Source organism: Rhincodon typus, chromosome 2 (genome assembly GCF_021869965.1).
Source record: "Rhincodon typus isolate 14 chromosome 2, sRhiTyp1.1, whole genome shotgun sequence".
NCBI classification, from domain to species: domain Eukaryota; kingdom Metazoa; phylum Chordata; class Chondrichthyes; order Orectolobiformes; family Rhincodontidae; genus Rhincodon; species Rhincodon typus.
In genome coordinates, this window is record NC_063333.1 from 44,024,987 (window position 1) to 44,048,190 (window position 23,204).

The 23,204-nt window shown below is 41.8% G+C and overlaps 1 protein-coding gene across 2 annotated transcripts in view; it reads left to right on the top strand.

Moving 5' to 3' along the window:
• Positions 1 to 1,112: 1,112 nt before the first annotated feature.
• LOC109928495 (cilia- and flagella-associated protein 69) overlaps positions 1,113 to 23,204 on the top strand; it is an 85,288-nt gene continuing 63,196 nt past the window's right edge. For both annotated transcript variants that reach the window (XM_048612653.1, XM_048612662.1), the window contains exons 1-3: positions 1,113 to 1,182; positions 9,998 to 10,054; positions 22,397 to 22,462. In XM_048612653.1, coding sequence (XP_048468610.1) covers positions 1,114 to 1,182; positions 9,998 to 10,054; positions 22,397 to 22,462 — 192 coding nt within the window. In that variant the 5' untranslated portion in view covers position 1,113. The remainder of the gene's footprint in view (positions 1,183 to 9,997; positions 10,055 to 22,396; positions 22,463 to 23,204) is intronic.

Consider the following 23,204-nt stretch of genomic DNA (forward strand, 5'->3'; position numbering starts at 1 on the left):
GCAGCATCAGAGGAGCAGGAAAGCTGACGTTTCAGGTCTGGACCCTTCTTCAGAATTTCAGGATAGTGTGTCATTGATGGTATTGAATATAGACATTAGACTTTCACATATTGGAATGGTCACTTCCTGCCACAATGTGGGTGGCACGGTGGTTAGTATGGCTGCTTTACAGGGCCAGGGACCCAGGTTCAATTCTAGCCTCGGGCGACTGCCTGTGTGGAGTTTGCATGTTCCCTCTGTGTCTGTGTGGGTTTCCTCTAGGTACTCTGTGTTTCCTCACACAGTCCAAAGATGTGCAGATTATGTGGATTGGCCATGCGAAAGTGCCCATAGTGTCTAGGGATGTGTAGGTCAGGTGGATTAGCCATGGGAAATGCAGGGATACAGTTGGTGGGTGAGTCTGGGTGGGATGCTATTTGGAGAGTCAGTGTGGACTTGTTGGGCTGAATGGCCTGTTTCCACACTGTAGGGATTCTATGAATGTTACTTGTGACTTATTAGTGTCCAAAACCAAAAAGTATTGCCCAGACTGCAATCTGTATTTGGGGAGTTATGCCACTGGGCACAGCCTGGATATTTCTAATTATGAAGAAGAGTCAAAACAGACTTGAAACATTAACACTGTTTCATTCTCCATAGACGCCGCAGGACCTGCTGAGCTCCACGATTTTCTGTGTTTGTTGCAAATTTCCAGAATCTGCAGTATTTTGCTTTCGAGCGCTATATGAATGCCTATTTCTTGAACGGGATTCTAAAATCAAATGTGTGTGTGTGTCTGTTTGGTTCATTGTAAAAGTTTACTCTGAAAGTCTCCTGCTACCACCTCAGGTCTCTATGGAAATGCAGGTTGTTGTTGTGGTCGTAGCGAGAAGCGGAGGTGCCTCCGCAGCGCCACCCCGCGGTAGGGCTGTGGGTGTGGGCCGCCTCGGCCGCCGTAGCGCGATTCCCGCAATGACACGTCCTTCCTTAGCAACACGACATAAACGATTCCATGGCAACGGGGTAACCAGCCGCCAGCAAACAGATCAGAGAGAGAGAGAGTGAGACGGCTCGCCGGCCTCTTCACCCCGAGCACCGGGGCCTCGGCTCAGTGGCCTGACCAACGGCATCAGGATGAGCATCAAAAGGAGCATTCCTGTGGTGAAGCACATCATCAGGGACAGCGATCTGGTAACCAGACAGGTAAAAACAAACCTGCAGAAAACAACAACATTCATGTACCTGTCTCTACATCACCCATCCCGCTAACATCCACTACCAGCCACAAACACACATATCTACATACATATGTACACACTGACCTATATATGCACACATACATATGGACGTGCACACATATTACTCATATGTGCATACAGACATATATACACACTTGCATATGCACATATATACGCACGCATAATCACATACATGTACACACGTACATATTGGAATGGATCTGGTAGAAGTGACTAAACTGTAGATGACCCGCAGGCTGCCCCTGTCTTGTGCAGTCCAGCCATCCTCATCTATCCAACCCTTCCCCCACTAGTGAGTGTGCCAGATTCCCAGGAAACAGTTTAAGTCGCCAAACTGCACAGTATCTTCAGCACCCCTGCAGACAGAGCTCTGTCTGGAGATGGATCTGCCCACTCAAAGTTTGTTTTCCTGTTTGAATGTTCTCCATCAGTGTTCTTCTCTGACCTCCTGCTGGACGACTGTCACCTACAGGACGAGGAGCAGGCCAGCAAGGAAGCTGAACACGAAACTGTTGACCCCAGAAAACATTGAGGAGCTCAAAAGTGATTACACGAGTCGGAGAACAGTGAAGTCCGTCATTGTGACTCCAGCAGACTGGTGGGAAACAGTCAAGGGGAACATCAAAAGGTTCTTTATCCTCAAAGGTGTTCAGAAGGTGACAGAAAGACGAGGGGAAATTGTCCAACTCCAGAAAGGCTTGCAGAACCTGCTCCTACTGCAGACGATGGAAGTCAATGTCAGAAAGCATCTCCAGGAGGTGGAGAACTAGCTAGCCTCAATCTTTGCCTTAGAGTCGTCCAAGATAATCTTCCCATCCAGGAGCAGGATGAGACATGCTCATGTTTCTTCTTCCAGAAGGTGCATAAGGAGAGGTCTGTGCTCAGCAGCCTGAATGAAGAAGATGGCTCAGTAACGTCATCTCAGTCTGAGAGGATCATCAAATCCTTTTATGCCAGACTGAATGACATAAAGCCCACAGACAGCATAATCCCAGTCATTCCTTTCCCCTATCACGGATGTCTTAGACGACAGCACGTGGGAGAGGCAGGACCAGCTGTTATCTCTGGAGGAGCTGACCAAGGCCCTCGAATTCTTAGAAAAGAATAAAACTCCCAGAAGTGACGGCTTATTGGCTGAGTTGTGTTCAGCTCTGTGCGACTTTATTTGCCAGGACCAACTGGATGTGTATGACAGTATGCTTCTGTAGGTAGCATGTATAAATCCATGAGGAAAGGTATCATCACCCTCATATACAAGTGGAAGAGGGAGAGTGAAGAAATTAGAAATTGGAGACAAATTTCACTGCTGAATGCAGATTACAAAATCCTGTCTAAGGTCATTGCCAAACGGGTCAGGTCTGCTCTGGGATCGAAGTTTCACCCCGACCAAACCTGTGCGGTACCGGGCAGAATGATCTCTGAGAGCCACACGCTCCTCAGGGATACAATCACCTATGTGCAGGACAGGCGGGTAGATGTCTCCCTCATCAGCTTGGACCAGGAGAAGGCCTTTGACAAGATATCACACACCTACATGTGGGATGTGCTGTCCAAAATGAGTTTTGGAGAGGGAATGCGCAATTGGATCCGACTGCTGTACAACAACATCAGTAATGCAGGGGAGGCAATAGCCTAGTGGTGTTATCACTGGACTGTTAATCCAGAGACCCAGGTAATTTCCTGTGGATCTGGATTTGAATCCCACCGCGGCAGATGGTGGAATTTCAATTCAATTCAATTAAAATCTGGAATTAAGAGTCTATTGATGACCATTGCTGATTATCAGAAACACTCATCTGGTTCACTAATGTCCTTTAGGGAAGGAAACTGCCATCCTTACCTGGTCTGGCCTACATGTGACTCCAGATCCACAACAATGTGGTTGACTCTTAACTGCCCTCTGGGCAATTAAGGGATGGGTGATAAATGCTAGCCTAGCCAGTGATACCCTCATCCCGTGAATGAATAAAGAAAAAAAAATCAATGGGTGTGAATCAGAAAGCTTCCCAATCAGATCTGGAGTCAGGCAGGGCTGTCCAGTCTCCCCTGCCTTGTTTGTGTGTTGTATAGAGCCTTTTGCTGAATCCATCAGGAAGGATGTGAGCCTGAGAGCTGTGACTATTCCAGGCAGCGGAAGCTTGCAGATCAAAGCATCCTTGGTGTATGGGTGACGTTGCTGTTTTCTGCTCCGATCTGCTGTCAGCGCGCAGACTCATGAGTATCTGCGACTAGTTCGAACTGATCCTGTGAGCCAAGGTAAATCAAGACAAGAACAAAGCCATGTTCTTTGGGAACTTGGCCAACTGATCCCTCATCCCCTTCACCGTCGAGACAGAAAGAGCTGGGAATATAGTTTGGAGGGGCCAGTGTGTGTGCAAATACGTGGGAGGAGCATATCACCAAGGTGAGGCATAAACTGAGCTTTTAGGAGCACCAGTTCCTCTCCATTGCAGGTAAAAACCTGGTCATCAGGTGTGAGATAACCTCTTGTATGTGGCACAGGCCTGGCCCATTCCCCAAACCAGTGCCGTTACAGTCACCCAAGCCATCTTTCACTTCAACTGGAGGTCAAAGATGCACCGAGTCTGCAGAGACACAATGTACAAAGCTCTGGATAAGCAGAGGAAGAAAGCACCAAACGCTGCCCTCATCCTGGTAGCCACATGTGTATAGGGCTGCGTCAGGCTGTTTGTAGACCCTCAGTATGCAAACATCAAGTGTCACTATGTACTGATGTTCCACCTGTCCCCAGTGTTGTGAAAGATGGGATTAGACTCGTTGCCGAAGATGGACCGTCCTTTGTGGAGAAATTCGCAAAGAGAAACACCTTTGACCATAAGTCTATCAGGAGGTGGTCAGCACACAGCATCTTGAGAACCTGAGGGGAAAGGAGACAGTGGATCCTGTCGGCTTGTTCCCTGAGCAGACTGTCAAGGTCATTTGGCAGAATGCCTCATCACCAGAAATTTCCAATAAGCACCAAGGCATCGCTTGGCTGGTGGTGAGAAGGGGACTTCTGTGAGATCTTTCATATACGCCTAGACTCTGTGCACCACCACACACTGCCCTCGAAGCAGCTATGGAGAGATAGAGACTGTCACACATCTCCTTCTAGAATGTGCCTTTGCAAAGGAAGTCTGGAGAGAGATGCAGCATATTTTGTTGAGGTTTGTCCCAAGCAGCTCCATGATGTAGGACTCTGCGCTCTATGGTCTGTTTCCTGGGATACACACCAAAACAAACATTGACTACTCCTGGACGACCATCAACTTGGTGAAAGATGTTCCTTGGTCTGCCTAAAACCTGTTGGTCTTCCAGAGCAAGGAGTTGACCTCAACCAAGTTTTGCAGACTGGCACATTCCAAGGTCCCAGTTTATGTGCTAAGGGACACACTAAAACCTGGGGCAGCAGCAGCCAAGGCACAGTGGGAAAGACCACCATCTAAAGTCTTTCAGCCAAAGTACAATGGGGGTCCGTTCAGTTACTGGACCCTCCTGGTGCCTCATATACATGTAAATATAGTTTTATCTCGGGTTAGTTTGCTCTTCATATATAAAGACTGTGTATAGAATCAAACTGCTCTCGTGATTATGTATGTATATAAAGATTTTTATGATTAAAGTATTTTTTGAAATAAAAAAGTATTGGGGGGGCATCATATTGCTGCTTTGCAGCTAACAGAGGGAATTCTGCCAGTAAGGAAGGCCCTGATGCACCCACACCCACATTGGGTAAACCCTGGCTGAAACGATTGACTGGACAGAAAGCAGCCATGCTCACCCATCAGCTGTCAGCTATTCTGGAAATTCCAGTGGGTGGAACAAAGAACAGAACAGCACAGGAACTGGTCCTTTGGCCCACTAAGATGACACATCTAAACTAAAAACCTCTTGCCTCTTCGCAGTCCATATCCCTCTACTCCCTGCTTATTCATATATCTGTCAAGATGTCTCTTACACGCTGCTGTTGTATCCGTTCCACCACCTCCTCTGGCAGCACATTTCAGGCACTTACCGCCCTCTGTGTAAAACACCTGCCTGTCACATATTTAAACTTACCCCCTTTTACCCCAAACCTATGTCCCCTAGTAATTGACATTTCTACCCTGTGAAGAAGACTATCCATTCTATCTATGCCTCATAATTTCTTGTATATTTCTATCAGGTCACTGTCGTCCTTTGATGTTCAAGTGAAAACAAACCAAGTTTGTCTAATCTTCTCATAGCTAATACCCTCTGTTTCTGTACCCTGTCCAAAGCCTGCACATCCTATCAATAGTGTGGTGACTGGAACAGTACACCATAAAATGTGGCCCAAATGTATGTAAATATGGACATGATGTGCAGCCACGAGCATGAAAAACACCCTGCATTCTAATAGCTTGTCAGCAACTAGTAGTTTGAAGATGCCAGTGCTTATGCCCATCATTCATATTTTAGCATCAGACTTTGCAGCTGTGTTCTGGCCATCTTTATAGTTGATGCATGGATGTTAGAGCTGTATGAATTGGCCTGAATTTTTCTGTTATCCTTTCACTCATTTTTCTCCTTGAAATAGCACGCTGAATATTTTAAAATTAAAGGATTGTGAAAGATTTTGAAAAGCTATTAAAATGCATGATGTATTTCTTGCTGGTCATTGCACATCATGTCCACTTTGACATAAATTTGGGCCGGATTTTAACTCTTGAGTGAAGGAGTTTTGTGTGAATGAAAATCTCACTGAAAAAGCCAGTGATTTTTTTCTGGAGCAGACAATTGATTTGATCGGTGTCAATGGCCTTTCAAGTAGTTCTTGGGAATACCTATGAAAACAAAAGAGTAACAGATGTTTAGATGCTTCCTGCAGAACACTGCCTCAAACTAGAACTTAGCTAATGCCGAGATGATGGAATGCATTCATTTGAGTCAGAAGTAACAGGGAAGGATGGTACCACCTGGAGGTTTGGAGAGTCTTGCAGTTATATCTTGCTCTGGAAATACATTGAGCATATAAGAGGAGCTAATGATCTAAAATTGGATGTAAGGGTATGAGGTGAAGGTAGCTTGGAGTTTGGGGTTTGTCCAGTTCAGTTTGTTCCTTCTGTTATGTGTCACCTTGTTGTGGTATTAAGCAGGAAAGTGCAGAATATTGACAATCAAAAAATATATTTAAGTCAAGATGATATATTCTGGAGATGATTGAGTTGCCATGATTGTTCTTTTCTGGTACTTTGTTATGAGGTGAGAGATACTATTGAAGTATACTTGTTGAATTGCTACAGGACATCAATATATGTATAAAAGTTGGTAAGCTTTGGTAAAACTATGCAAGGTACTATGCGAACCACAGCTGGAATACTGCAAACATTTTTAGAGCCCTTATCTAAGGAAAGATATACTGGCATTGGACACAGTTCAGAAAAGGTTTACTAGGTATACCAGGTATAGAGAGACTGTCTTATAAGGAGAGGTTGAGTAGGTTTGGTTGATACTCATTGGAATGTAGCAGAAGCAGAGGCAACCTTATTGAAACATATAAGATTCTTAGGGGACTTGACAGGTTAGATGCAGAAAGCTTGTTTCCCCTTGAGGGAGACTCCAGGACCAGAGAGCATAATTACAGAATAAGGGGTCACATATTTAAGACACAGGTGAAGTGTAATTTCTCTCTCAGAGGGTAGTGAATGTGTAGAATTCTTTACTGCACAGAGTTATCAAGGCTGGGTTGTTAAGTATATTCAAGGCTGAGATAGATTTTTAATTAGGAAGGGAATCAAGGATTATGGGAAAAAAAGCAGGAAAGTGGAGTTGAGGATTATCAGATCAGCCAGTATCTTATTAAATGACACAGCAGACTTGATGTGCTGAATGGCCTATTAGAATCATAGAAACCCTACAGTGTGGAAAGAGGCCATTCAACCCACCGAAAATCATTCCACCCAGATCCAGACCCCCACTCTATCCCTGTAACCTCACATTTACCATGGCTAATCCACCTAGCCTGCCCATCCCTGGACAGTACAGGGCATTTTAGAATGGCCAGTCCATCTAACCTGCACATCTTTGGCCTGCTTCTGCTCTTATGTCTTAAGGTCTAATCCAATTGCAATATCAGTATTCTGCAACCTCAGTAATCTCTGTGGTCCAATGGTAAGTATGCTGATATAGCATATTTCTAGATGTTGTTACACTTCCTAAATGCTAATGCATCCATGTAAACAAGTGTCAAACTTTCTATTGCACTGCTTATGTGAACCTGCTTGATGTGGAAAGGCTTTAATAGGGCAGGAAGTCACAGAGATCTTAAACTCTGCCCTGCCTTTATAAGTATGGAGTTAATATGAAGGTACAGTTAATCATTAGTGGTAGTGGTAGTGGTAACCCTCTGGATGTTGAAGTTAGGAATCTTGGTGAAGGACATTTGTTGAAGGTCAAGCCTGGCATTGCATGGTGTGAATGTAATTTGCAAATTGTCATCTGAAGTCTAGTTGCCATCTACTTGTCCTACTGTAAGCTGGCATATGTTACTTAATTATTAAAGGTATTATGAATGTAATTGGATAATTTGGAATTGCCAGTAAACAGCAAAGTCCATTATTTTGAGAAGGCTGTTGGTGGATTAAATTAAAGATGGTTGGACTAAGGATGTTTCGCTAAGGAGCTCCATCAATAATGTAATTTATAATGATTGGTTTGCACCAGCCACAACCATCTTCCTTTGTGTTTGGTTTGACTCTGGCCACAGGAAGATTTCCCTTTAAACTACATTGACTTTGCTTTGGTCAAGCACTTTAATGTGTCAGTTGGCATCTGCTGGGCAGCCACACCCATTAAGGTTCAGCAAGTCTGGCAGCATCTGTGGAGGAGAAAACAGAGCTAACGTTTTGGGTCCAGGGTTCTGAGGAAGGGTCACCGGACCCAAAACATTAACTCTGTTTTCTCCTCCACAGATGCTGCCAGACTTGCTGAGCTTTTCCAGCAACTTTGATTTTGTTCCTGATTTACAGCATCCGCAGTTCTTTTGGTTTTTACACCCATTAAGGTTCCTGTCACTGTCAATATTCTGTGGCAGTGTGGAAACATTGGACTCTCCTCCAGATGCCTTCCAATGCCAAGTTATTTCCCAGTCCCTGCCAGCATGTCTCCAGGACAGAGATAGTTTTGTCCTTTGTGTTCATGCCTGGACGACGACTATGAGCTTTATAAGTGAAATCACTGTACATAAGTCTGCAACAAATAATAAGCTGTGACAAACAATAAAGTAATAAAGAATAAAGCCTTTGACAAGTTTCCGCACGTACACTAATTAGTAAAGTTCAGGATTCAGGATGAGCATGCCAATTGGATACAAAATTTGACTTAACGGCAGGAGACAGAGAGTGATGGTGGAAGGCTGCTTTTCGAACTGGAGGTCTGTGACCATCGGTGTTCCACAGGGATCAGTGCTGGGTCCACTTTTGTTTGTCATTTATATAAATGATTTAGATGAGAATATAGAAACCATGCTTAGCAAAATTGCAGATGACACCAGTATCGAAGGTACAGTGAACAGTGAAGAGGGTTATCTAAGATTACAAAGAGATCTTGATCAATTGGGTCAATGGGCTGAAGAGTGGCAGATGGAGTTTAATTTGGATAAATGCAAAGTATTGCATTTTGGTAAAACAAACAAAGAGCAGGACTTAATACAATTAAAAGTGGGGTCTTACGTAGTGTTGTAGAACAAAGAGACTGAGGGGTTCAGGTACATAATTCTTTGAAATTTGCATCACATATAGATAGGGTAGTTAAGAAGGTGTTTAGCACGCTTGCCTTCATTGTTCAAACCTTTGTGTGTAGGAGTGGGGGTGTTATGTTGAGGTTGTACAGGACATTGATAAGGCCTCTTCTGGAGTACTATGTCCAGTTCTGATCTCCCTGTTATAGGGATAATGTTATAAGCTGGAGAGGATTCAGAAGACATTTACCAAGATGTTGCCAGAAATGGAGAGTTTGAGTTATGGGAAGAGGCTGGATAGGCTGGGGTGTTTTCATTGGAGTGTAAGAGGTTGAGGGGTAACCTTCTAGAGGTTTATAAACTCATGAGAGATATAGATAAGGTAAATGGCAGAGGTCTTTTCCCTATTGTGGGGAATTTCAAGACTGGGGGCATATCTTTAAGGTGAGAGGAGAAAGATTTAATAAAAGACATGAGTGGCAATTTTTTTTACACAGAGTCGTTTGTGCGTAGAACGAACTTCCAGAGGAAGTGTTGGATACTGGTAAAGTTACAATATTTTATGACAGTTAGATAAGTACATGAATAAGAAATGTTTGGAAGGATATGGGCCAAATGCTGGCAGGTGGAACTAGTTTAGTTTGGGATTATGTCAGCATGGACTGATTGGACTGAAGGGTCTGTTTCTGTGCTGTGTGACTCTATGACTCTATAATTTGTTTCTGCATTTTCTTTGAGACTTGCTCCCATGTGGGAATATGAAATTTAGTTTAACGTCATAGGACTACAGTATTATTTCAATTATATTGAGCAATCACTATTTCGGGGAATAAAGATTGTACTCTGATATTGCAATTTAGACAACAATGGACAAATATTCACTTTATTTTTATTTTCAGTTTATGATGCTATTTGTATCTCTTCGTTGAACTAATGCTTATTATGTGCATGTTATCATCCATCATTTAATGCTATTAATCCTGCCAGGAAGCATTTTTGGAAGATAATATAAATCACAAAATAACTCTAGTTGATTTTCTTTTATTCTCTTATTTCCAAGGATATAAGGCCTGTGGATTTGAATTGGGTCGTTAATCTAATAGAAGATCGATTCTCAGTAAGTAGCTTCCAGTAAGTCCCAAACTATTTGTATCGTGTGTTATTTGGTTTGCATGCAGCACTCTAAAATATTATTAAGGTTTCTGTTTACTCATCACTACTACTTAGTTTCTACAAAGAACTTGGATTGAATCGCCATTTTAAATGGTGTTTTTTTTTAGCTTTAATGTCTGATAAATTTGAATTCGATGATGTTCCATAGCACTGAACCTACTTGTGTTTAGAGTATAATTACTGCTTCTATTTTTCTCCACTAAAATATGTCACTGACTGAGATTGAACTATTTCCGCCAAATTTTAGCCCATCCCCCGATCTTTTGTGGGACGTCACAACTTATTTCCTTTAAGTTCAATCCTGTTTTGTCCCTTGTAACCCATTTTTTAAAAATACGATTAACTTTCCTCTCCCCAGCTCCATGCTTCTTAATTTTCAAAATAATCTCTCATGTCATATATTGTCAAAGGCTTTAATAAAATCTCTGTCATGTCATGTCATATGTGAATTACCTTCTCAAATAATTTTGAAATATTGGTCAAATATAATTATTATTTTTGAAATTTGTGCTGGTTATTTCTATTTTCTTCTTATCTAGACACATGCTAGTTTCATCCTTAATTAAAGACTAGTATTTTCCTTATGAAAGATTTAATTATCTGTAATTAACCAGATTATCTAGTTCAGATTTTAATAATCTGTATGACTTTCCAGTTGGCCATTTTCCAGTAATTTTACCTTCTAAAATTTAGAAGTTGTGACCTTCATTTTTTAAAAATTAGTTTGCAGCCATTCCATCTTTTTTCCATGAAACTGTGCACACATTAGTTTCCCAAATCAAGGCTTTCATGATACTTGGCAAACTGCTACATAGCTGGACACCCAACAATTTAACAGGAACATTACTCCCCAGTCCTTGGACGCAGACTGTTGCAAATCACTACTTCACATTTCATATGAATGTCATTTTTAGTTTTAGGAATTGAAGTGTTAAATATAAGATAAATGGAAAAACTTGTTTAAAAAATGGATATGCAACTAATATATATGTGAATCAATCAAGTCTGGGTTAGTCACAATTAAAAGATATAGTGAAATCATAATGAGTCAAATTCAGATTATCCAGAATTCCATTTGAGATGATGTTATCAGCCATTCCAAATAAAAAAAATGTCCAGTGGAAACATGGCTCTGATAAGCCCCAGTTCCAGACTGGCAACTCCACTGTCCATGCTCCCTCCAGGACCATAATGGAACAAACTGGAGGTTTCTTTAAGATGAGGTTCTGACATCTGAACTGCTTCAGTGGGGACTTGTGTTATAACCTAGAAAAAGTGTGCCCCATCATTGTGGTATGCCATGCCCTTCATAAATGGTACCGGGAAAGAAGGGAATGTCTTGGATGCAGATGAAATGGGGAATTGAGAGCAGTCTTCTGAGGATGAGGACGTTGGCATGCAGGAACACACAACAGACTTTGATAGAGCTATGTACCATTAAGCTTGAGAGGCCAGACAGATCTTTATAGAGACCTGTTCCCATGACGAATGAGATAGGTATTGTGTTACTTCCTATACGTTAACAATCTGGGAACAAAGGAACTGAGGGCATTGTTGCTACATTTGCAGATGACACAAAGAAAGGTAGAGGGACAGGTAGTGCTGAGGAACCAGAGAGGCTGCAGAACGACTTGGACAGGTAAGAGAATGGACAAAGGAGTGGCAGACGGAATACAATGTGATAAAGTGTGTGGTTATGCACTTTGGTAGGAAGAATAGATGCATAGACTATTTTCTAAATGGGGAAAAGCTTCAGAAATCTGAAGCACAAAAGGATTTAGGAGTCCTAGTTCAGGATTCTGTTAAGGTTAACATACAGGTTCACTTGGCAGTTAATAAGGCAGTGTTACTATTCATTTCAAGTGGCCTAGAATAGAAGAGAGGAAATATACTGCTGAGACTGTACAGCGCAATGGTCAGACCATATGTGGAATATTGTGAGATGTTTTGGACCCTATTTCTAAGGAAGGATGTGCTGGCGTTAGAGGGGGTCCAAAGGAGGTTTACAATAATGATCTCAGGGATGAAGGGCTTGTCATTTGAGGAGTAGTTGAGGTCTGTGGATCTATGCTCAGTGGAGTTTAGAAGGATGAGGGGAGACCTGATTGAAACTTACAGAATACTGAGAGGCCTAGATAGAATGGATGTGGTCCTAGTGATGATCTTTTTGAACTGAGATGAGGAGGAATTTCTTCAGTCAGAAGGTGACCAATCTGTGGAACTCATTGCTGCAGTGGAGGCCAAGATATTGAGTGTATTTAAGACAGAGATAGATAGGTTCTTGATTGGTAAGGGGATCAATGGTTATAGGGAGAAAACAGAAGAATGGGGTTGAGAAACATATCAACCATGATTGAATGGCAAAGCAGACTCGATCGGCCGGATGGCCTAATTCTGCTCCTATATATTATGGTTTTGTGGTTATATGTCCAGTAACCTCCATCATCCACAATACATATTTCTGCAATCCTTGAACTTTTCTGTTGATTAAGAAATGTTTGTCATGCATGTGATTGTATGTATGGTATCTTCTGCTGATCTCACCAAAGAATCTGCACTTACAGGCCCTTGTTAGTATTTGGGAGACAGCAGCATTCAGCAAGACAGGGCAATGACATGACATGGCCCTGAGGTTAGGTCGCTTTTAAGGCTTTAGCCAGCACATTGAACCGAGTGCTGTATATTGCAGTCACTCATGATAGCCAGCAAGTTGAGAACAATAATTTGGCACCTTGTTTACATCCTTCCATCAGAATGCTTATCTAGAAAGAGAACCCAGTGGAGCTGATTGTCTCTGGGCTGATAGGGGTTGCAAATGAAAGTCTTGCAGCTTCTGAGGCTTGAGTGGCTCTCCCCTCAGAAGTGGAGGTGGAGCTCAGTGTATGCAGCACTGGCTTCTTTGTCATTTGAGGCCACTGGATCCTATGGGTACCTGAATAAAAGAAAAGAAAGAATAAATTGTGAAAGGGAGTAACAGTTTGTTCAGGGTAAGAATGAGTTATCACTTGCACCAACAGGAAAGCAGCACAGCACAACGAAGCTTGCTCAGTTGGTTGGCGGATGGTGGTCCAATACCCTTTCATGATCAGTGGCCCTCTTCCTCAGCCAACTGTAACATCCTATCTTCATACATGGAGAGAGGCCTAATGTCTGCCACACTGCAACCAGTTTTGGTCTTTTTGGCCCAATTGCATGACACTTTTCTCTCTAAAGATGTAAGGGAAGGGATCGAGTATGATGGAAATTGATAGGCGAGGCATTGATGATGATGCAGGAGCAGAAGAGGTTATGAGGTGTCCCCAGTGAGTGATTATGAAGGCAGGAAGGGAGTTTGGGAGGATGAGGTGAGTGCAGCCATTGGGTGGACATATTGTCCATAGTAGTGAGGGTTGCAGTCCGCAAGCCTCGCTCAGTGAGAGGTGTGTGCAGTGGCAGAATTAGAGTGAGTAGTAGTGGCTCTGAACGTGAAGCAGTAGAAGCATTGGTAGCACTTACCCTTGTAGAGCACAGATGTTATTTACCTCCTTACAGCAATGCTGGGCATTTCTTTTCACCCTGGAGCCAGCACTGATGCAGATGATTAACTCCGTCAGTCTGGCTGCATCTGATGGCATGGTCTCCTTTGCCAGAGTGGAGGAAGTGGCACTCCTCTTTTGTCAACTACTCTGTCCACCAGAACCTCCAGGTCCATGTGAAGAAACAGGATGCCAGCTTCCCTTACTGCACCATTTGCTTATTTCCAACGATGCACGATTACTGTGTAAGGGCAGTTCCTCGCTTGCAGATCTGAAGGACTGTCGAATTGGAGTTAATTATGGTGCTAGAATTGTGAACGTCCCAGCAATGGTGATCACTTCTGCTATTCCTGCCACACGATTGCATAAGCCAGTCACCGTGAAGGCCAGTTACATAATTAGAGAGGAACAGAAGTTTGCGTGGGCCATGGTGGATGACCCACCATAAATTTCACAGGGCAAGACACTTTGCCAGAATTCAGCCCAATGAAACAAAGCATGAATCCATGCTTGAGGCAAGAACATTGAGTTCAAATGAAAATTGTAAAAGAGGATCAAAATCCAGAATGAGAAAATTTAAATTCAGAAATAATATGGGAGCAAGCACAAAGTGCAGACTATGGAGAGTGAATTACAAATATGGATGTAAATTTGTGCCACTGGGAGGGATGGCTAGTAGATAAGAATAAATAGATGCAATGGCCAGACAACACAGCACATTGAAGTGATGGGATCATGTGGAATGGAATGAAAATAATGATGCCAATTTAATTGTTTCCAATGCAAGTACTGTACATTCATCCTTAAATTTGGAGACCAAAACTACACACAGCATTCCAATTGTGTTATTAAAGCACTATACAACTGTTGCAAGACCTTTTTATCCTTGTTCCCCAAGTTCCTTGTAATACAAATCAAATGCCATTTGCTTTCATACTTGCTTTCTATTTCTATAAGCTAACTTTATGTGTTCCATGTATAAATACAACGAAATCTCTCAGAACAGCAACATTTACAAGTTTCATGCCTTTTGAAAGATATTTTGCTCTACTTTTCTTTCAACTGTTATGAGCCCAGCTGATATTAATGCTAAACAAGTCAATCCTGAAACTGAAACTTGATTATATAGATGAGCTTGAAAGACCCTAACTTTGTTTTTTCAATTGACCATGGAAATCAGTTACTGAATACATTCAGAAAAATTTGTCAGTGTACTATTAGCATAAAGAATAAAATGTTTATTAAATATATTACACTACGCAAAAAAGTTGGAAGTATCTCATTACAAATACCAGAAAATGACTGAAACTCACACTATTGCTTTTATCCCAGTAATATCCTTACAAATACCAAACCCTGATGAAGATTTGTCGCTATTACCACACGAAGCCTTCTTGCTCCTGCCAACACACTGCAATTGGTTTCCTTCCGACAAATTTCTGCACACTCACTAGATGCTTTTTCATCAGCTAGTGTCTTTCTCTGAGACACCTAAGACACTGCAAACTGAACTGACTGTTTCTTAAACTTCAGATTGAGTTTCTTAAACCCAGTTTCCAGCAGTCTTTCTTGACTTCTTGCTATAATATTTAACACTTCTGCCTTCTCTGACATACACATATACACATGCACTGGCCAACCCACTTCTGTATTTTTCGCTGTATTTCTGGACTCCTGTCATAGGCAGTAGTATAGATTTTTTTCTACATTTTTTAATGCACAAAACCACCAAACTTCCATCTCTTCAAGAGTTGCAAAACCTCACTAAAAATGCATGTGTACAAACAGGTAGGACCTCCAGACATCTCATCACCAAGCTCACAAAAACAACTCTAAAAATGAAAGGAAAACCATGTCTCCATCTTCTTACACAGAAAAATACAAATATATATGAAACTTAATGCTACGCATTGTTTCTAACAGAACCAAAGTGAACAACCTCCAATTTCCCTACACTGTGCTCCATCTGCCACATAGTTCCCCACTCACCTAACCTTCTTCCTTTCCAGCCTCGTTGTGACTTTCTTACAATTTGTATTCCCACTCAACTTTTATCTGCAAACTTAGTCTCCTCATCTAAGTCATTGTTATAAATTGTAAATGGCTGAGATCCCAGTACTGACCCTTGCAGCACTCCACTCGTCATTGCTACCAATTTGAAAATACCCTATTTACCTCTGTTTCCCATACATTAAGCAATCTTTCAGTAATTATATATCAATAACGGCTTGGTGAACTTTTAACTTGTGTGGTGCTTTATTCTTTTCATTCATGAGATATGAATGTCATCAGCTAGCTTAACATTTACTGCCCATCCCTAATTTCACAGAGGGCAATGAAGAGTCAGTCACATTGCTGTGGGCCTGAGTCACACGTAAACTAGATTTCCTTCTCAAAAGGACATTAATGAAGCTAACGGGGTTTTATAATAATCGACAGTGGTTAATTATGTAATCATTAGGCTAACTTTTTATTCCAGATTTGAATTTTACCATCTACCATGGCAGGACTGAACCCATACCCTGAACTCAAATCCTGCCACGGCAGATGGTGGAATGTAAATTCAATAAATATCTGGAATTAAGAGTCGAATGATGACCTCGAATCCATTGTCGATTGTTGGAAAAACCCATCTGGTTCACTAATGTCCTTCAGGGAAGGAAACTGCCATCCTTACCTGGTCTGCCTCCATGTGACTCCAGACCCACAGCAATGTGGTTGACTCTTAACTGCCGTCTGGGCAATTAGGGATGGGCAATAAATACTGCCTAGCCAATGATGCCCTCATCCCATGAATGAATAAAAAAAAACCCCAGAATGTCATTTGGATTTCTGGATTACTAGTCCAGTGGCATTGCCACTATGCTCCCATCTCTGTCTCCCAAACGTCATTTGAAAATCCAAATATACTATTTCAGTTGTTTACCTATCTCAGTAATTACATGCACAAATAAATAAATTAATAATGTCAATAGATTCCCGCAATTTCTGGGATGACTGATGTCAGGGAAATTGGCCTGTTGTTCCCTGATCTTTTCACCATCTTCTCCTGAATAGCTGCGCTATCTTTGCTAACTTCCTGTCTGCTAGGATATTTCCAGGACGTAGAACGTTTTGGAAAATCATAGCCAACATTACAATCTCCGTAGAGACCAATAAATTAATTTCCTGTAAGAAATCAGGAAGGATATTATTAAGCTGGAGAGGGTTCAGAAGAGATTTACCAGGATGTCGCTAGGTGTGGAAAGTTTGAGTTATAAAGAAAGGCTGGCTAGACTGGGACTTTTTTCACTAGAGCGTAGGAGGTTGAGAGGTGACCTGATAGAAGTTTATAAAATAATGAGGGCTATAGATAGAGTTAATGGTAGTTGTCTTTTCTGTAGAATGGGGGATTTCAAAACTAGGGGGCACATTTTTTGGATGAGAGGAGAGAGATTTAAAATAGAAATGTGGGACAAATGTCTTACACAAAGGGTGGCTTGCGTGTGGAATGAACTTCCTGAGGAAGCCGTGGATGTTTAAAAGACATTTAGATAAGTATTGTTGGCCTGTTTTCAATGTAATTCTCTTCACTTAACATCTAATGCCAATTCTTGGTTTTGCTTTTGACCTAGTTTTTTTCTACTGCCTGAAGTTAACAGTATAATACCTGAAACTCAGTTGTAACTTGTGACAAATTGTTTTGGTTAAAGAAAATTCGCAGAATTTTTTCTACTACAATGCAATGGATATAACATGCTAGCAACTAAACGCCACTGTCAAACTGACAGAACTCATTTGATAGCTGAGAATGTGAGAATATGAAGCCCTTATTTAAGAAATTATGTTATGTGTCACTTTTTATTCCACTGCCGCACATCCTTCTGAATCTCACAGAATTGTAACTTATCCCAAGAATGAGCATTAAGATATTCTTATAACCAACAGTGATGTCAAACTGTCCTAATTTATATTGACAGAATTATTGCTTTTGTTTCCATTTTGGGCAAGGTTTTTGTCAGAATTCAATATAATTTTGAATTGTCCTTTGTTGTAAAACATACAAAATTATTCATTGTTGAAAACCATATATAATAGAATAATTCATAGATTATACTGTGTAATTTCCACCACCTCCAGCATGATGTCATCACCAAGGCATCATCCCCTCTTCTCTCTTTAGAGTCATGGAGCTGTACAGCATGGAAACAGACCCTTTGGTCCAACTCATCCATGCCAACCAGATATCCTAAATTAACCTAGTCCCATTTGCCAGCATTTGGCCCATATCCCTCAAAACCTTTCCTATTCATATACGCATCCAGATGCCTTTTAAATGTTGTAATTGTACCCGGCTCCATCACATTTTCTGGCAGCTCATTCCATACATGCACCACCCTCTGAGTGAAAAAGTTGCCCTTTAGGTCCCTTGTAAATCTTTCCACTCTTAGCTTAAACCCATGCCCTCTAGTTTTGGACTCAATTATCCTGGGGAAAAGGCCTTAGCTATTCACCCTATCCATGCCCCTCATGATTTTATGAACTTTTATAAGGCCACGCTTCAGCCTCCAATGCTCCAAGGAAACTAGCCCCAGCCTATTCAGCCTCTCCCTATAGTTCAAATTCTCCAACCCTGGCACATTCTTGTAAACCTTTTCTGAACCCTTTCAAGTTTCACAACATACTTTCTATAGCAGAGAGACCAGAATTGAATGCAGTATTCTAAAAGTGGTCTAAACCAATGTCCTGTGCAGCTGCAACGTGACCTCCCAACTCCAATACTCAATGCACTGACAAATAAAGGCAAGCATACCAAACGCCTTCTTCACTATCATGTCTACTTGCGATTCTACTTTCAAGGAACTATGACCTGCACTCCAAGGTCTGTTTGTTCACCAACACACTCCCTAGGACCTTACCATTAAGTGTATAAGTCCTGCCCTGATTTGCTTTTCCAAAATGCAGTATTGCAGCATTCTGAAAGAACTGAGATAACAAGGTGTAGAGCTAGATGAACACAGCAGGCCAAGCAGCATCAGAGGAGCAGGAAGGCTGACGTTTCGGGCCTAGACCCCTGAAAGAACTGTTCCGTTCACAATGCAGTTATTTATTCATCAGTCATCCCGACCATCCTTTGCCTTCCTGATACACCTATTTATGCAAGTGGAGAAGATACAACATTTGACCTTACCTCTCTTCTCACCATTCAAGGATCCCAATATTCTTTCTAAATGAAACAGTGATTTATTCTTCAGTATATCCAATGCACTGTGGTCTCTCCGTGGGGATATACTGAAGAATAAATCACTGTTTCATTGTTAAGGAGGCCAAATTCAAGTTAGGTCTATGTTGACTCTGAAAACATAATGCTGTATTTCCAGTAGCATATCAGTTTAACTCTCCATTTTTCTCCAAATCTGATCTTTGTGATCTTGGACCCTGGCAGCTCAACACAAACGGGAAAAGCAGCACCTCATCTTTTGACTGAGCACTTTACAGTCTTCTAGACTCAACATTGGGTTCACCAATTTTTGATCATAACCTCTGCTCTCACATTCTTTCATTAGCTAATTGATTTTCTCTCTCATTATTTTCTTATTTCCTCTTTTTTACTCTCAAGATGACAGCTATTCAGAATCCTGCCATTCACACCTTCTTTAGGTACATTTTCTGTAGTTTTATTTGTCACTTTGCTACTCCCTTTCATCCCGACCCATTGAAATATTGGACTGAATTTGCTGTTTTCAGTTAAAGTGGTTTGTCATTGTAAGATTCTTGACACCCAGTTCACCATGACTGCTGGCTCACAGTGATTTTTCTCACTTTTTACCTAATTAATTATGTAATCATGTTCTTTGGCAGCTTTCTTGCACAATTGTGCTTCAAGAGAGGTGGAAGCACTTGCCACTCACGAATCTTGCCATGCTCAGGGTGCCAGTGCCATATTTAATGCTCATCTGCACGCTCCTTCAGAAGCTAAAAGCCAGGAACTGTTCCTCATGTTCGACTGTTATCACTGAGGACATGGTCCAGGAAAGAACGCTTCCACTCTGATTCATGGTCAGAGACCTCAAAGTGCTGGTGGACAGAGTGGCAGAGAGCAGGCCATGCCTTTATCCTGCTGACCACTACATAAGGCTATACTTCCAAAAGTAGGCAGCCTGGAGCCAAGTAGCAGCCCAGCTCATTACTCTGTCCCAAGTTGAAAGGAGCATCCAGCAGTGCAGGTGTAAAATCAGTGACTTCTGTGCTCCACAGGGATATGTGCCACTATCTTCTCTCTGCTACCTCACATTCACAGGACCACCACTCTTTAATTCTGCAACCACACACACATCTCATCAAGTTCTAAACCTCTCAGTACTTCATGCATTATGTGCACTGAACAGTAATCAGCCACTATATCCTCTCGAAGTAGCCACCCTACCTGCACTCTGCATTTCATATTCACTCACTGAGGACACTTATGTACCTCTCCTGCTGCTACATCACTACTAATTACCTTTCCATGCATTTCCATCATACTCAATCCCGCTCTTTGTCTCATTGCAGACAAAGCTACCTCCTCACCATTCTGATGTCTCCTTCGCATCCTGACTGACTTACTTGGAATCCCCAGACTGCTTGCGCTTGATGACATGGCCAAATTCCTGGACTGCAAGGACACGGATTTCTGCATTCTGGAGGACCAAAAGCCTGACTAACCATGGCCAACTCCCTGGATTGGAACTTAATGAGGCCTTTTAATGAGTGTGAAAGTATCCCCAGACTGACTGTAGTCCTCCTTGAACCCACTGAGAATTGGTCCACTTTGACTTTCAGATATTACAATTTGCTTAAAGCAGGTGCAGTATGTTCACTGTGTAAGCTTCTGGAACACGCTGTAGGTCTGATATTAACATGGCCCGATGTTGTTCAGTGACATGTCCTTACCCTTCATTGTTCAGTGCTCCCCAGTGACAAGGTCTTGCTGTGCTAAAATATATGCTTGCCACAGAGGTTGGCGGCCTGCAAGTAAGGACAGAGTGTGTGAGAGCTAAGAAAGCAAGCCAAGAACCATACAATACACCCTGTATATATGGATGAGATGCCGGCAAGATGGCAGCAGGGTAAGTTGCTCCATTTGGAGCTCCACTCCGCTCGCCAGTTCTCTTTCCCTTTCTTTGTTTGTCCTTTCTTTTCTTTCTCCCTTTTTCTCTCTCCCTCTGTAGTAATTCTATCCCTCCCACCACCCCTTTTAAGTACCTACCTAAGGAGTCAGGAAGGAGCTGGGTCGCGACCGGGAACCATGTGACGGGAGCTAAACGTTCAGGTTGTGCCCTGCAGCAACACTGGATCAAACTTGGGCCGGAGTGATGGCGGCGAATCAAGAGTGGGCCGGCAAGAGCGGGCCGGTGAGCAGCAGCAGTGAGATCGGGCCATTGAGGCATCAGTGGCGAGATTAGGCCAGTGAGGCAACGGCAGCGAGAGCAAGCTTGTGAGGCAACCGAGACCGGGCCGGTGAGGCAGCCCAGAGTGGGACACTGGTGGTGGCATGGCGTGGGCTGGAAAACCCGGAGCGGGACTGTGGCAGTGAAATGGAAAGTTGGACTCTCTTAAGTTATCTTTTTTTCTTATCTTACTGTAAGTTAATGTGAATGGCGCCATGTATGTACAGCAAAGGTGTACACTTTTCACTGTGTTTCAAATTGAATACACATGACAATAAATTATTCAATTCATTTCAGTTCAGTGTATGTTTTTGTGCACAACATGACCTGACAGAAGCACGTAAGTCATAGGTGTCTGTGAGCTCTAAAATCAGCTGTGAAGAGGTGTGAGAGCTTGTCCAAAGGCAGCCATGATGATGTGGTACGGTTGGTTATTTGCTAATGATGATTTGCATGAATGAAGGGTGAAGGAGGATGGTCAAGGTAGCCATGGAGCATACAGGGACATTGTGCTGCATGCACAATTGAATGATGGCCAAGCCAATCAAGTGGCAAAATGCTGCCACCGCATTCCCACTCTGACTTTCATGTTGGGAATTTACACCATCTAATTTCTCAGGGACAAAGAGGAGAAGGGGCATATGAATAAATTGAGTTGGGCATGTAATGAGATACAATATATTGACATAAGGTGGTGACCATTCAATAGTGAGATTCTGAAATTGCTATTAAAAACCCAAAAGAAAATTCACAAAATATTTTCTCAATATATTTTTTTCATTCTTGCTGTATCTCCCAGACCTTCTCATCATCACCCATGCCTCACAGCAAAAGGGAAAAATCCACCCCTTATGTCATTTAGTCTCTCTTACCTTCCACCCTATAACAAACCTTCTCCTTGTTCTTTTTCTCACACTCCTCCACTTTCACTTGCTCAAAACCCATTGCATTCCTCATATTTTCCAGTTCTGATGGAACATTCTGAAAAAATAATTGTTTCCCTGAACAGACATATTGAGTATTTCCAGCATTTTCTGTTTTCCTTTCAGATTTTCAGTATCCATAGTACTTTGTTTTTGAATATGTCATAGAATCATTGTGGAATCTTAGTTTTTCTTCTGTTTTAATTTTAGAAGTGTTACTGATGCTAATTTACTTCAAGTTATTTTCTCATATGCTTTACATTTTAAGATGAAGAATTTCATTTTTCAATTTAACAATTAGTCAATGGTATCACTGAGCCTTTTATGATGCATGACAATTTTACTGGAGTTTAGAAACCTCTTAATTAATCAAATATTGTTACATCCGTCGTATTTGAGGCCATTTCTATGTATAAATCTGTCTTTGTGTCTTCTGCAGTGCAACCTTGTTGATAGACATCTGCATGCTTTGAAGAGGGTGGTGAAACATTATCAGTTTGGTTTTGTATCCTTTTTGTTACGGACAATTCATTTAATTGTCTTTGTACGCATTAAGTATAGCTTAAAGTATTGTGTTACATAGGAACGGGCTGTTCAGTCCTTGACTCTGTTTCATCATTCACTCAGATCATTGGCTATCTGTACCTCAACTCTACTGATCAACCTTTGGGGTATCCCTACCTAATGAACTTCTATCGATTTAATTCTGGAAAGTTTCCAAAGGATCCAGGGTTCATAGGATTTTGCAGGAGAGTTCCATATTTCCACTATCTTTGTTATGAAAAAGTGTTCCCTGAATCATTCCTAAATGACCTCGTTGTGATTTGAAAAAAAGTATTCCCTTGTTCTGGATTACCCCCACAAAAGAAATAGCTTTCCTATTTTTATCATTTTGAATACTCTGATTCAATCACACACCAACTTCTAAACTCAAAAAAAGAGACCAACATTCTATTTATCTTTTTGATTAGCTCTTGCAATATCTTTTACTGATCTGTGCAAGATCCAAAATTTATTACCTCATCTTCCCCACTTTAAACTTCGTTGCTATAATTTTGCTTGGTCACTTAATTTGTCAGTATCTCTTCAGAACTTTGTGCTCCACATCCACAACCTACTGCACCTCCAATTTGGCAACTGAATGCAAAGTCAGCCATGGTGGAGTGATTAAAATTGGAGATCTCAAGAGTCCAAAGTTGGAGGAGTGGATATATCTCAGAAGGTTGTCAACAAGCAGTAGAAAATTA